The sequence below is a fragment of the Anolis carolinensis genome, chromosome 4, assembly GCF_035594765.1.
Source record: "Anolis carolinensis isolate JA03-04 chromosome 4, rAnoCar3.1.pri, whole genome shotgun sequence".
Lineage (NCBI taxonomy): Eukaryota > Metazoa > Chordata > Lepidosauria > Squamata > Dactyloidae > Anolis > Anolis carolinensis.
The window spans coordinates 67,467,973-67,482,890 of NC_085844.1; the positions used below are offsets into that span (position 1 = coordinate 67,467,973).

Genomic DNA, 14,918 nt, shown 5'->3' on the forward strand with positions numbered 1-14,918 from the left:
TGCATTTCATTTTTTTTCTGCCTAAATGTAGTATCTTACATTTATCCTTGCTGAAATTCATTTTGTTAGTTTTGACCCAGCTCTCTATTCTGTTGATGTCATTTTGATTTCTGATCCTGTGCTCTGGAGTACTCGCTATCCCTCCTAATTTGATCTCATCTGTAAACTTGATAAGCACGTCCTCTAAACCTTCATCTATGCAATTAATAAAGATGTTGAACAGTACTGGGCCCGGGACTGAACCCTTCGGCACTCCAATAGATGGGGCCTAATAGTGAAATACTATTTGGTCTAGAACTGTGCTGATGTTTGTGATGCTTTCCTTGTACTGGAGTAGCTAGCCTCAGGTTAGAATAATCTCTCTGATAATGACGTAGGGATCAGCTACATACACGACCAAATAAATTAAACTATATATGCAACCAAATAACTAAAGACTTCTTTGCCAGCTTGTAATGTTAAGTAACATAAACAAGAAATTCCTCATAAAAAATTCTCCCCTGTTTTGGCATGTGACAAATAGCTTAGAAAAGTATGGGGTACAATTTTTGGAAGACTCCTCATCTGCTTCCCACCAAATATCTCACTCACCCAATTCTATCTCGCCCATCTGCCCTTCTCCTTCAGTCCATGCAAACTCTTTTTATTCTTTCTCTAACTGCAGCATCTCTTACAGATCAAGAAATATATGTGCTTCTTTTCCTACAACCTCTCAAGTGTCTGCAATGTCTCTGAGAGGTGTGGGCAGGAGATGTAAGCACTGGATGATGTAAACTTTCTTGCTATTTATATGGACCAGTAATGCTAGGAAAACATGATTTCACATGGATATGTAAGGCAAGAGACAAGAAGTAAGAGAGAAAATCCCACCATCCACTGCAAGAACAGCAACAGCGTGACATGGGTCTTGCAGTGAGTGACTGGATCATGAGACAAGGAAGCGATTATGAGAAATGGGGTTGAGAGAATATATTTACGTTGTTCCATTTGTAATTTTTGCTTCATATTGAAGGGACTATTAACATAATTTCTCCAGTGTCTGAGTTTTGCTTTGAGAATATTTCAGAATGCCATCACAGCAGGTTTAAACCCATAATGGAGAGGGTAGTGAAAGTAGGATGGGCCCCTGATGCTGAATTCTGATTTGTAAACTGTAGTTTACATTGTACTTTAGTTAGATATATCTGTTAGCTTCAGTTCTATCAGTATTTATGTTAAGGCAGTACAAACTTTACACTTGTGTAAACTTGTACTTTATGTAAATGCTGCAAGTTGAAAAGCATTTATTATTTATTTACCTTCTTTCTACCCTGCCTTTCTCTATCCCGAAGGGGACTCAAGGCGGCTTACATATGGCAACCATTAGATGCCTTAATACAAACAAACAGAGACTTAAAATCAATTAAATGTAGAATTAATGCATATTAAACATTTGAATCATTACATTCAATATTAAAATCACATCATAGGAACAGACATCTTTGAAAAAAAAACTTGTGATTTACCCAGACAGACATCCAGTAGTCAGAAATTGGTTCACCCTGTATGAGGCAAAATGTTAAATTACTATTCTCCAGATTTGTACTCAGTTTTCAAAATGTTTGTGTTAAACCAATGAATGAAGTCATGGAAATATGAAATGAATTATTTTCTTTGGAGAAAATAACATCCTGATTCATCTTAAAGCCATTGTTTTGATCTTCCCATAAAAATAGCTATGATTGGATAGAAGCATATTTCTCCATGTCCGGGGAAATTGTAGCAGTACAAAGGAGTTTGTGATCTTTCAAAGGATATTTTAAATTGTTTCTACACAGACACAACTTTTCCTAAAAATAATGCAATTAATATAGGAAAAAATTGGCATTGTCATACTCATATTACAGAAAGAAAGACTGAGATTGAGAGACATTCCACCCTGCAAAGTATCCCAGTACTGTAATACTTTTGTGGTTTGGTTTTGTGTCTGTATAGGTGCATTTGTGGAGAGTTTGAATGTTTTATGATAATCCTACAATTAAGGATTTAGGGTTATTATTGTATTTTGTAGTATATCTACATTTGTAGGGAAATTCAATTTATCAAGGGATGGAAAATCATTACGTGAGATGAAAGAAATCAGAAAAAAGAATAGAGCCAGCTAAAGCATACGACTAGACACATGTCTGGTTGGACAAGTTTCCCCATGTATATAATGCCTGGAGCTTTATTTACAGTGACATCTCTCCATAACTAGTGCTGTCAGAAATACATCTTCTTTGCATATTATAAAGATTCCATAGTTCTGTCAAATAAATGTCTGCCTCAAATACAAGGAAAACCATCCTCTCCATCTGTTGCAAAACATGTCATGTTTTGTCTTCAAAGTAATAAATCATTCACTTGTATTTTGGGTGAAATCTAATGTGTATATTAGCTTCTATATACAATGTTGATAATAATATAGTGCCAGAAGACAAATCTCCTTTAAGAATACCAAGGCCAGATTAGAGTTTTCTTCTATCCTTGTGACTGATGGGCAATACTCGCATTCACACGTTCAGCAGAAAATGTAGCAGACCAGTCTCTAAAAAGAGCTTTTGATAATGAATAGTTTATTTCCTTACATCTTGAGGCTGCTTTGAAAATCCAAGCTATTTTATGTCATATACATGAGCATCTTCTAAAATAGAAGCAGCATGCCTTCTTCCTCTTTCTTTCTTCATAATATATAATCTTACAAAACATGTATTAAATTTCATTATGTGACGCTTTGTTGATTCAAAGCGAAGTCGCAGTGAGATACCACATTTCATCATGTATATATCTTAGGGGGAGATAAGAGAATAAATTCCAATATTTCTGCCATTCTCAGTGTTTGTGTTCTGGCTGAATGTTCACAGAGAGCCTTGACTAGACTGGTTCTTTACATACCATTATATTTTGATTTCCATTCATCACAATTTGCAGACACTCCTTAGAGATAAAGTTGTTACAAGAAAGGATGGGATGCAAAATTCCTGTGTACCTGTTTAAAGAAGATGATTTTAAAATCAGCCCCTCATACCTCGTAATAATACATTCTTAGAATTGAGGGGACATTGAGAAGAAGTGTATGATATAGCATATTCCTGTTGGAGGGGAGGATTTTTAAAAAGTCATCGGGCAATCTCAAGCGATTGAATGCCTATAAATCTTCCTCTATGAGTTTAAGCATGCAATGCGAATAAGTGCATTGCAGCTTGAGGAAACTGTTATTTTAGAAGTGAAATATCCTAAAGATAGCCTCAATAGTATCTTTACTGGTCCATGAAATAATTTTATGATATTTTGGTATATTGAAGTGTGTTATGATAGAGCGCAGAACATTATTTCATGTTAAAGTGAAGATAGATAAATCTTCCAAGCTCTACTTATGTTATTTTCTCTCTTCTTCCTCCCAAGTTATATTTGTTCTGTCCTGTTTTCCACATCAGTAGGCAATTATTATTTATTTTCGTCAGCATCAACATTCCTATAGATTTTGGTGCTTGTTTCTTTAAAAGTATGAATTCCTGTATCCATTTTGGCAAGCTATTTTTACATGGGAAAAGGGGGGACTTGTATGTAGTTTTGGGTAGAAACATTTTATACTATATTGTAATTGGTTTTTTTTAATTGGTGAAAACTTCAATGCAGATGTTGGTGTTACAGCTTGTATGAGTGTGCAGATTCTTTGGTAACTTTGCATTGAATGTAATCTATCCAGATTCCTCATCACATCCTATTGTTGAAGTGACAAACATTCGCTCAGCAATATCCTTTTATGTACAGTAAACATTAGCAAAAGCTAAGCTCCTGGACTAAGAATGTTCCAGATATGAGGCATGAGGAGCCAAATGAAGCATAGAGAAGAGACAAAATAACAAGAGACTTAAGGCATCAACATGTGTTTATTTCACTATAGATAACAAAGGAGTTCAGCCACATTTCTACCAGGACTATAGATGTCCATTGTTTTGTTAACAGCATTGCGGCAGCACCAGGACACCTGGCAGCACCAGGACAAACACTGGCAGTTAAAGTGTCAGCATTTAGCACTTATTGTCCAGTGTTTGTGGTTCCACTTTTTAGCTTACACCAAAATCCTTTCTTCTGTAAAGGAGCTTAACTACTAAATGCAAACGTCAATGGAGAAGGGAATTGATACTGATGTGATTTGGTTTGAAGATACAGAGTTCTATATAGCCCAAGATAAAATGTTCTGCTTCTTTTTTTCTTTTTTAAGGAAAGCTCCTGGAAGAGTTTGTTTTTCTTTCTTAAAAATTGTTTGATCTCTTATAGCATTTAGATAATGTTTAAGATCAAATAGCCCCTTTTTTTGAACCAAAAATGAAGCTCTTACAACTTCAAAAGCAGCACTGAAGGTTGAGATGCCTTTTCGTATTTGAAGTGAAACCCAAAGGGTATCAGTGAGCTGCACTCTCAGTGTTTCCGTACTTTAGAAGTCTCTGTATATGGACACTAATAAAAATGTGGAGCTGTTCATATGTCAGCACATTGCAGTATAGTAAAGAAAATGTGTCTATAAAATCCCAGCATTGCCGCTACACTCACATCTTGATTGTAGAAATGGTTCATCGTGTTCTGTTGCTTATATTTGTTTTTCCTGAAAATGGTTTATGAAATTAAGAAAGAAATAAGAGATGCAAGATAAATGTCTACCTTTAAATTTTGATTCAGTAGGAGGAATGAGAACATTAAAGAGCCATCTAACTGAAATAGGGCTGCACACATAGAATCACCATTACTACTTGTAGAAGTTGAGTGTGGTTTTCAGATGGCCCCATCTGGAAAAAAAAAGTCATACTAGAGATCTCAAATGTATGGGGGAAGGCAAGGAAAATAATAAAAACCTATACATTTGGAGATGTTCAGTGTAGTGAGGGACCAACAAATGAGGGATGTGTTAGGGTTATTAGACTAAAACTATTGCAGATAAAGTGAATTGGACACTTTACCTGCTTTGAAATAATATGAGAACTGTAAGTCATCAGCAAAATAGCTGAAATAAAAGTAGTTCAAGGCTCAAACCACTGCACAATTACTTCCAGTCTTTATTAGTGGTAGTATATCTTTGAACATGATTTAGTGTGAAGTGTGGCGGGAGAAACAGTAGATGACTACTGAACCAGCTAGATCATTGGCCTGAATGGTATTGTTAGTAGCAAATGTAGCAGACTCATTAAGTCTATGGCATTCAATTACATCTTGATTCAAAAGGGGAGTTGTTGGGGAGCAGGAAGTTATAATTATTCAGCTAAATTTTCTGAGTGTGTTTGGAGGCTTTGAGGGACTCTGAGTCCCCAGGAGTTGCATGAGGCTCATCCCTACCCTGCCTTATTCTGTTTGCATGTATGTCAGGGCAGGTAGAGTCTGATTTGTGGACTCCATACAGACCCTAGGGCTATTTTGATACCTCCCCCAAAGCTCTCTCTGGTATGTGAAGGGCACTTGTATCACATTTTGAGCCCCCCCCCCAAAGATTGAACAAAATGTTTTTTTAAAAATTGGAATTTATCCCAAATGCCTTACTGTGGGTGTGGGGGAATTTACATAATATTAAGTCCAAAGAGAGGTCTTTTTTAAAATAGGAAGTGATTTCTACTTCCTTTCTGATATTAAAAATAGCTTTTCCTAGACCAAAATAGCTAGGGAAAGCACAAAAATATATTAAATACCCCACTTGCTCCCTAGAGGACATTAAGGCACAAATAAAAATAACCCTTTTGTGCATTCAGCAGAGGGTGCCACTCTCCAAATTATTTTGAGGAGCTAATGTGACCCCCTGCCCCTCTGCAATTGGTAGTCATGACTTACCCAAGCAATTAACAGATAATCAAGTTAGTAATTTATCCCCCCAAAATTGCTTCCTTTTTGAGATCAATATCAATACAATTGGTATATGTCTGTGTGTTGTCTTGTTTTGCAAATTCAAAATCCCAATCTCTGCCCCTTTTTGAGAAAATCTAAAAATCTAACTATAGAAACTAGTTCCAAGATTCTGCAGTTGCTGACATCCTGGACATGGCAGGATCATGGTGTTATGTTCTTCTGATTTTTTTAAATGAAATCTTATTTTATTAACCAAAACAATACATTTATATGAATAATATAACAATGCAATCTCATACATGTTTTTTACAAAGTAAATCCCATTGAGTTCAGACATAAGTAGAATTACAACCTATTTTACAACTATTTTAGCTGAGTTTAAAAAATAGTGTATGACTCAGAATTATTCATAGCAATTTACCTTGCATTTTCTTTTCACAAACATATACCAGTATTATTAACCATTTTATTCCATTTATTCCATGATTTGCAAAAATGATGGATCGTATAATCTTTTAATTCATTTAACCCATAAATTGAATCATAATGCCACTCAGATACTATAAGGTATGTGGCTTATAACATCATAACATTAGTAATATTTTGGAATGAAACTTCTATTAGATTTGAGGCAGATTTGGCCCTCACTATTTTATGAAGTTGTGTGGCATACATTAAAATTTCCATCTGCTAGCTAAGACATGGGGACAAATGAAAAAAACAGTAATTTCCTCATTGGATGATTATTATTTTCTAATACAGTAATCTGACATAATGGCAGACAATTTCCAACAAAGACATAAATGTGTTCAAATGGGAATAATTCTGCAATAAAGATCTTGTTTGCAGTGCCTATTTCTATAAACATATAATCATTTTGTCCCTAATACAATAGAAATCATTTAGACTATATCGAAGGTGGGCAATAATTCCATACTGCAGCTTTAGCCTCATATTCTAGTCTTTTCAGAGGACTTGCCAGGAAGAGGGGACTTGTTCTGATGTACAGAGTGTGCTGTTCAGTATGTCCCTTTCTGGCATGTCCCTGTTGTCCTTTAATCATTGCACAACAGCCGCAGTAGAGGGGCCACATGAGAATTAATGCTGTTTTTCTGAATCATTACCTCCTAATGAGATTGCTGCTTGCAAACCCATGAACTCTGCACAGAACACTGCTTCTTAGAGTAGCTGATTTCCAGTTCTGTTCATCCTTACTCCCACATCCACCTCGGCTTGGTTGGGAGGGCAGAGGGGAAAGAAAGAAAGGTTTTCTTTTCTTGGCACAGTGAGATTGTCAAGAATTCTACTGCTGCCTAGAATGTCATTGGAAAGTTTAGTTGTAGTTCCTTAACCTACACCAGCTGTATACACTTGAGATATATTTCAAATTGTGGAAATGGGCAAACAGAGAAAGGGAGGCTCCTGTTTATAAAAGGAACATAATTCTATTTGAAGAAAGTAATAATGAAAAGGGCTAAGGGGAAAATACCTTACTATTTTCCATATTATTCAGTTATTCGTATAAGACAAGAACATCTCTATCATCCCACTTTTTCAGAGGCTTTTAAGATGTCTCAATTTCCCTCTCCTCTTTCCACTACTCAAGGAACTCAGCAGGGAAAAGTGGAGAAGGGGTAGTAGACCTTCCTGGACACTGAGGCAAACACAAACTGCTTGTAGCCTCTCCTACTTTGTGTGTTCATTCTCAATACGTTTTGCCATCTTGACCACACACTGATGTTACTTGACCATATGTGCCCTGGTTTCATCTGTCAGAGGTTAATGGTATGGTTTCCTCCATCAGGCCACGGGGTCCTTCATAAATGCATTGTAGAGGGGTCTTGAACATGCAGCACCGATTTGAGAAAAGGAAAGGGATGATGAAATGACAGAAATCACCTTTCCTCCCTTTCCATTTGCAGAAGTTTCATCTTCATTATATCTCTTCTACAAATAGAATGACCCATTCCATGAACAGAAAAAGCCACCTTTCAATACTCATTGCTCAGCAACTGATACTGTGCTATCTCCACCAACTCATGGCTAAAATAGCAATCTATTGCTAAGGAATCTGAAAACAACACATGCACATTCACCATCAGATTCTTTTCAACTTTATTCACTTTTCCAATGCCTTTGCATGATATAACTTCTATAGCTTGTTAAAGCTCAGTACATTTGGCATCCAATTGTCTATTCATGTAGAAACCTTGAATTTAAAACATTTGCTGTGCATAATATTGGGTTAAATTATCTGACCCTGTAATTTCTATGCAGTAACACAAATCCCATAATGGAACTGAAATTTTCTCAAATTGCAGTTGTACCCTTCTGATATATTTGCAAATACTTTCTGCTTTGTTCCTGGAATAGACTAATACAACTACTGTTTTGTTGTAAAGGTGGGCTAGACTTTCCAATTACTGCCAATAGGAAAGGATACAATCTAACAGAGATCAGAGAAAGGTTCTTTAAGGCTACATGTGAAACTGATCCTTTGAGCACTCTTGTAATTTCTGGTACTGAAATGTCTGTTGCTCAGTGCATTGACTAAATGCGACGTGCACCTCACCAAGAACAGTCTTCGGCTGGTTTGAAACTCATCATTACTGAAAGAATTCATACTAAACTCATGATGTCATCTAAATGACTGGGTTGTTAAAATAATTGGCTATTACTTTCATTTTCAGTGTTGTCCCACAAAATATCATAATAAATGAATATTCCTTTTCCAAAATGCTTAGGATCAGAAGTGTTTGGGATTTAGGATTTCTGAAAAGCTGTATTTGCATATATATGCCAAATGAGATATCTTGAACATGGGACTAAACATGTCTAAACATCTATGTTTCATACACACAGCCTGAATATATTTTGTACATTTTAATAATTTGTGCATGAAACAAAATGAATGTACATGGAACCATAAGAGAGCAAAACTGTCAATATCACAGCCACCCATGTGGGTATTTTTGGATTTTGGGGTATTTTGGAAGGCCCTTTGGGGAGAGAGGGTGTAATAGAAGTATTATTATTATAAGTATGACACCGCAAACAAGATAGATATGCTGGATTTCGTTTCACAAAATCACAAGTCAAACACTTCCCAAGTGTCTAGGACTGTGTGATGTATTTTCGGATGATGCGCACAGATGCCAATAGGGTGGCGTTTTGCAGTTGGCAGGTCGTAATTTTGTCAATGTCTATTGTTTCCAAATGCTGGCTGAGATCTTTTGGCATGGCACCCAGTGTGCCCATCACCACCGGGACCACCTGTACTGGTTTCTGCCAGAGTCTTTAAGTTCAATCTTGAGGTCCTGATAGCAGCTGAGTTTTTCCTGTTGTTTTTCGTCAATGCGACTGTAGTAGTGCTTATGAGGGGAATTACAGAAAACAATAATGAAAAAGACATGCCTTCAAAAACATCAAAGTTTTGTCCTTCTGAGTTTCATCTTCTCATTTTTGATGTATACAATTTTAGTTAATTGAGAGTAAAATATCCCAGTTGAAGAAATAGCTTGTGATAATCATAATTTGAAACATGTTAAGTAGATGGATAGAAGGACATGATTCAATGTGATTTCTTTTATCTTTTCAGCTCCAGACCAGTTTGACTGAGCCAATGACATTACCCAAGTCAATTTCACTTCCTCGCAGTGCATACTGGCATCACATCACTCGGCAGAATAGCGCAGGAGAAATCTACAGTTTACAAGGTAAGATGCTTGATTGGCATGTCCATTAGTTTCCCTCAAGTTGAGCAAAACTCATGCAAATTACTTTCATCTGCACTGGTAGTTTTATCTCTATTTCAATTACTAAGTCTTGTCATCAGACACAGTGGGGATCACAAGCCGTGTTTCCTCCCCACCCACTTTTTAACTTCATGATCTTGAACAGTGACAATTATTACCAGAAATCTTGCATAAGTTGAGAAGTCAATTTGACAGTTCGGTTTTCCAACATGTATAATAGGTGGCTGGCTTCTCAATATCTAATGAGGAGAGGTTGAACACAATGTCCCAGAGGAAACCATTTGCTACTTGGAGAAAAATTGATTTTGTTTAAACTAGCATGATCCCCACAGAATTTGAGCCATTTCCCAGTGGCAAATAAATAGGCAATTATTGGTAGTGTCTTGTCAAGTACAGAAGAAAAGGTGAGGAGAATGTTCTATATGAAGGAGGCATATCTCTGGTGACGGCCTAATATTAGTTAGAGGTCATGCGTTTGGAAAGGGCATTTTAGCTGCTCTATCCTGGTGGGACCAGGGATGTGGAAGAGAAGTTCTAGTGAAGAACTTTGCAGTGGCCATCATCTTCTCTGTGGGTGTTCTCCTTAATCATCCTCTTTCAGCTGAGGAAACCTTTTAATGGGCCAATGAGACTTATAGGGACTGTAGGGTTCTGTGGTTCATTTTATTTTATCCCAGTGTGTAAAGCAAATGCTGAAGCTAGTGAGCAAGTCAGGAAAAGACTGATAAATTGGGCAATCTGCAACTCATTTCACTTGTATCCTCACTTGAGTGAACAAGGTTCACAAGATTTACAATATGAAGACTTTATGAATATTTCACAAATAGCATCTTTCAGACAATGCAGCATCCCTTTTCTCTTTAGGTACAGAACTTTTGTAAAAAAAAAAAAGAAAGAAAAGAGTACACTATTGGTATACTAGAGGCTCATTTGAGAAGATACTGGAAATCCTATTTATGTTACATATACTTACCCATGTATAACTCAATTTCAAGTCAAGAGCAGGCTTTGGGGCCAACATTATGGATTTTGATATGACCTGTGGATAAGTCGAAGGATATTCCACGTCGAGGGGAAGGCAGAAGTGCCACCTTAGGGGACTTGTATCCATATCCAGTGCCACCATTTTCTCACGGAGCCATTCAAATGGCCAGGAGCAAAGAAAGTAGAGGGGAGTGTCGCCTCTTTTAGGTTCTTTTGGAATGAACTAAGCTCTTATCTTTTGCCACTCGAACAGAGAAGTGGATGCTTCCTTTTCTTCATGAGAGTAAAGCTATAATACTTGTATAGGATAAATTCACCCATGTTTTTGCATTAATACTAAAAATTCTAGACTTATACATGAGTATATAAAGTGACCAGTGATGATGATGACCATGATCATGATTAAGGTCAAGAAGCCTGGAATAAGAAGCCTTCTCTCCCAAAAAACTAAAACTTAAAAGAGTTTCCCTTTAAATTAACCCAGCAGGTGGGTGGGCATCTCCTGAAAATATTTCAAATATACATTTCAAGTGCTGAAGTATGTGGCTCTGTATCTTGAATTCAACTGATAACATAACACACTGACAAGTTTTGTTTTTTTCTTTAAAGCAGATCTGTAAAGTAAACACAATGTGTTATCATCAAGGCAAAATACATTTTTCCCTCCCCTCACCATTTTTAAAATCATAAATGCTGGAGAAAAATATGATGCTCTCATTCCTAGATTTGGAAATTGGCCAATTCTGACAGCTGTCTTAAAACACACTTAACTCCAATTGAATCCAGAGGCTCTTATGTCTGAGTAGGCATACACAGGATTACCCTGTTAAAAGAAATGTCTTTTAAAATGTTTATACAAGAGTAAGGTTCAAGCCAATGATGAAAGGGTTTTAGATCTTTTGGCACAAGATAGCAAATAAATATTTTATGGTGACATAAAAACAGTAGCAGGTCCAGCACACCACTTATACTTGCCAAGACTAGACATTTTATTATCCATTACATCAGTCATGCAATGGACTTTTCCCTGTTCATGAAAATATTGAAATGCAGCCTTGAAGTTTACCTAAGCTCAACACAGAGGTTCCCTGGAATGGTATTTTAATTGATGCATAGGTTAACCTTCCTGTTTTATGATGAAAATCTGCAGGTTATAAGCTTTCCTGAAAATATGTAGTGCATCATAGAGCTGCACAGTGAGATTCCTTTTGAATAATAAGGAACTAGCATCAGTGATATCTTCTCCAGTGGTTGAAGCAATACGCAGAACTCATATATCTCCATAGCTAGGTAACTGCTCTCTCCGCTTGTCAGATTCTTTCCAAGTTTACTCATTGTGCTTAAAATCTGGTATTGCCTTGCTGACTTTTTCTGGCATTGTAACCGTCTGTAATGCTGAAAATGAGAGAAAGGGTCCATTGTAGTCTGACCTAGGTGGCCTTATATTCTTAAATGACTGATTCCCCAAATGTGAAATCTGGTTTGATGGGATATATAGTGTGAGTGAGGTACAAACTGTTATTGCATGTATTGGTTATTGTCTTAATAGGCAGAATTCAGTCAAAAAAACCCTATTACTAAAATGCGTAAAAATTGTATAAACACACTAGACTTTCTGTGAGGATATTAGTTTAATAATGTAGTACAGTTGCATTGTTCTCACAAGCAAAACTATGACTGCCTTCTAATTTATCTTTTTAAAATCCTCCTTCATTCTCTAACAAAAACACGAGGCGGGAAAGAGTACTAAAAAGCTTAGTAATGGACTGTCGTTTTCCTTATTACCCTGCTGAATCACTAGGAAAGTGCATGTGTGGTGAAATGAGTTTGAATGATTTGGTTTTACTGGAAACAAAATGTGCCAATTAATATGTATGTTCTATAGCAAAACGCTTCTACAGCAGGAGGATATAATTCTGTGCGTATGAATGAGCGCCGTAATTTCTCATCCACCTTTCTGGAACAGGAGGAAATGGAACAAAAATACAAAGTTTATGATCTGTTTTCACTGAACTTCAGCAGCTGATGAACAGCCTAATCCAAGGAAATAAAACTGGATTTGGTACAGTCACAGTCTAGAAATATCTTGTCTTTCTTCCCAGTCCTGTAAGATATTCTGTGCAGGGCAGCATTGGCCGTAAAAATTAAATGCTTCAGCCAAGGCTCTTCATGGCATTATCCTGCTTCACCAGAGGATTTAAGCACAATGCAGAGACATTAACAGACATTAGGTATATTTCTACCTGGTGTTATTGCATATTATCTTTTACATACATACACACACATCAGTAATGTGTATTTACACGTGGTCTTTAATCACAGTTACGGCTAATCATGACTATGATATTCAAAAATGTATTGCCCCCAAATGCTATTGGAATATTGTGCTATTGGTCCTCCTTGCTGTAAAGATGCTTTGGGTACATTCTTTATCTATTCAGGCAGGGTACATCTACACTGTAGAATTAATGCAGTTTGACACAATTTAAACTTCAGTGCTCTGGAATCACAGAAGTTGTAGTTTGCTAAAATATTAGCACTCTTTGGCAGAGAAGACTAAAGACCTTGAACAACTACAATTCCATAGTATTGAGCCATGCCAGCAAAAGTGGTGTCAAACGGCATTAATTTTACTATGTAGATACGCCCTCAGTCTCCTCCTGGCCCTGTTTATGTATACTGCATGTATAATTGCTTGATGTTATATATTCTTTACATGCTTGCATGTCAACTCTATGTTTGCATATTTCACAATTCTGAAATAAACAGACCAAACCAAGCATAATATTTCTGTTATCAATGTGCATACACCTGTTCATGTTATAAAACAAAAGGAAAATACACTTTATTTTTTAAGCTTTCAGTTGCAAAACATTGAAATGCTTGCCTGAGTCATTCTGCTGAATTTCCCCCCCCCCCTAAGCTAATCCTGTGGGCATTTCTTTTGTGCATCTATAGTTTTCTGCAAATTAAAGCATGTTAAAGCGAATTGCAGGGGCATTCATCATTTTGGCATCTACTATGCGTTCATATTCAGAGCTACAGTGCTAAATTTATTCTTGCATCTCTCAGTGGCACTGAAACAATTAAAATGATATAAACGATTGCAGTATGCCTGTATTTGGACATAATGGATAACCATGGATGATCATGACGAGAATGAGCACCACAGAACCTCTGGCTTTCAAGCTCCCTCCTTCTTTGCCTCTGTGACCACAAAGAGGATTTCTGAAATTTTTGTCAAATCCAACAAGATGTGATTAACTTTGCCAAACTTTTAAAACAAGCCAGCTTTAGACCAATAAATGTGAAGCTCCTTCTTCAACAAGCCATTATTAGGGTCAACCATTGTAAAGATCAGATTGGAATGTAGGAATTGTGGGCAAAAAACATGTGGCAGTAAATTATGTTTAATCAAATATGGATTCCGGTATTTCCATTCATACAGTCTTGCAGTCATATACTCTTTTTTTTCAACTGCATTCATTAACATGGAATATATGAAACTCTTCTCAATAATGGAGTCATCGTTCAATGGTTCTGCATATCTTTAGGAGCCATGTCACTAAAAAACAAAAGTTTAGAAAAGTTATTTTTTGAGGATTGAGATTCACTGAGCGATTTCCCTATCCCTATCCAATATAACCATTTTTTAAAAAAGTTTTGCTGTTTAATAAGCAGAAAGTATGCCTTCATCTTCTGCTTATGAATTTGCCAGAGGCATCTGGTTGATCAATATTTGAGATCAATACTTCATTCTGTGGGTATCAATTTTGTTTGGTTCTTGCTTGATTTGTAGAGATTTTCATAATATACGTCATAGAATATTTTACTGCTTTCAGTACTGGACTCCAGCTTTGGAAACAAGGGTTCCAAACTCTGCTCAACCATGGAATCTCGCTGGGTGATGTTGTATAAGTCACACTCTTTCAACCTCAAAGAAAGGCAATGGCAAATCCTGTGAACAGATCTTGCAAAGAAAACCCTATGATGTAGTCACCTTCAGGTCAACATAAATTGGAAATTACTTATTAAAATGTTTATATTGTGCCCTCTGGACAGCACCCACTAAAATCACCCTAAACATTAAAAATAATAATAAACCATTGTAAAGGCATATCAAAATGTTAAACCATTTACTGATCTAGATTAAAACAGTCATCCCAAAAACTTTAATTTTAAAAAATCAAGTTTAAAATCAAGTTTTCAATCAGTGCTGGAATAAAATCAGTGTCAGCAACAATTGGTCTTCTAAGGACAGGGTTGTCCCAAACTAGGTACCACAGCGGAGCAAGCCCTCTCCCTACCTGTATTCTAGGTCCTTCA

At 36.5% G+C, this 14,918-nt stretch overlaps 1 protein-coding gene across 2 annotated transcripts in view; it reads left to right on the plus strand.

Moving 5' to 3' along the window:
* dok6 (docking protein 6) overlaps nt 1-14,918 on the plus strand; it is a 274,202-nt gene that overhangs the window by 219,015 nt on the left and 40,269 nt on the right. For both annotated transcript variants that reach the window (XM_003219723.4, XM_062980575.1), the window contains exon 7: nt 9,452-9,569. In XM_003219723.4, the coding sequence (XP_003219771.1) occupies nt 9,452-9,569 (118 nt within the window). The remainder of the gene's footprint in view (nt 1-9,451; nt 9,570-14,918) is intronic.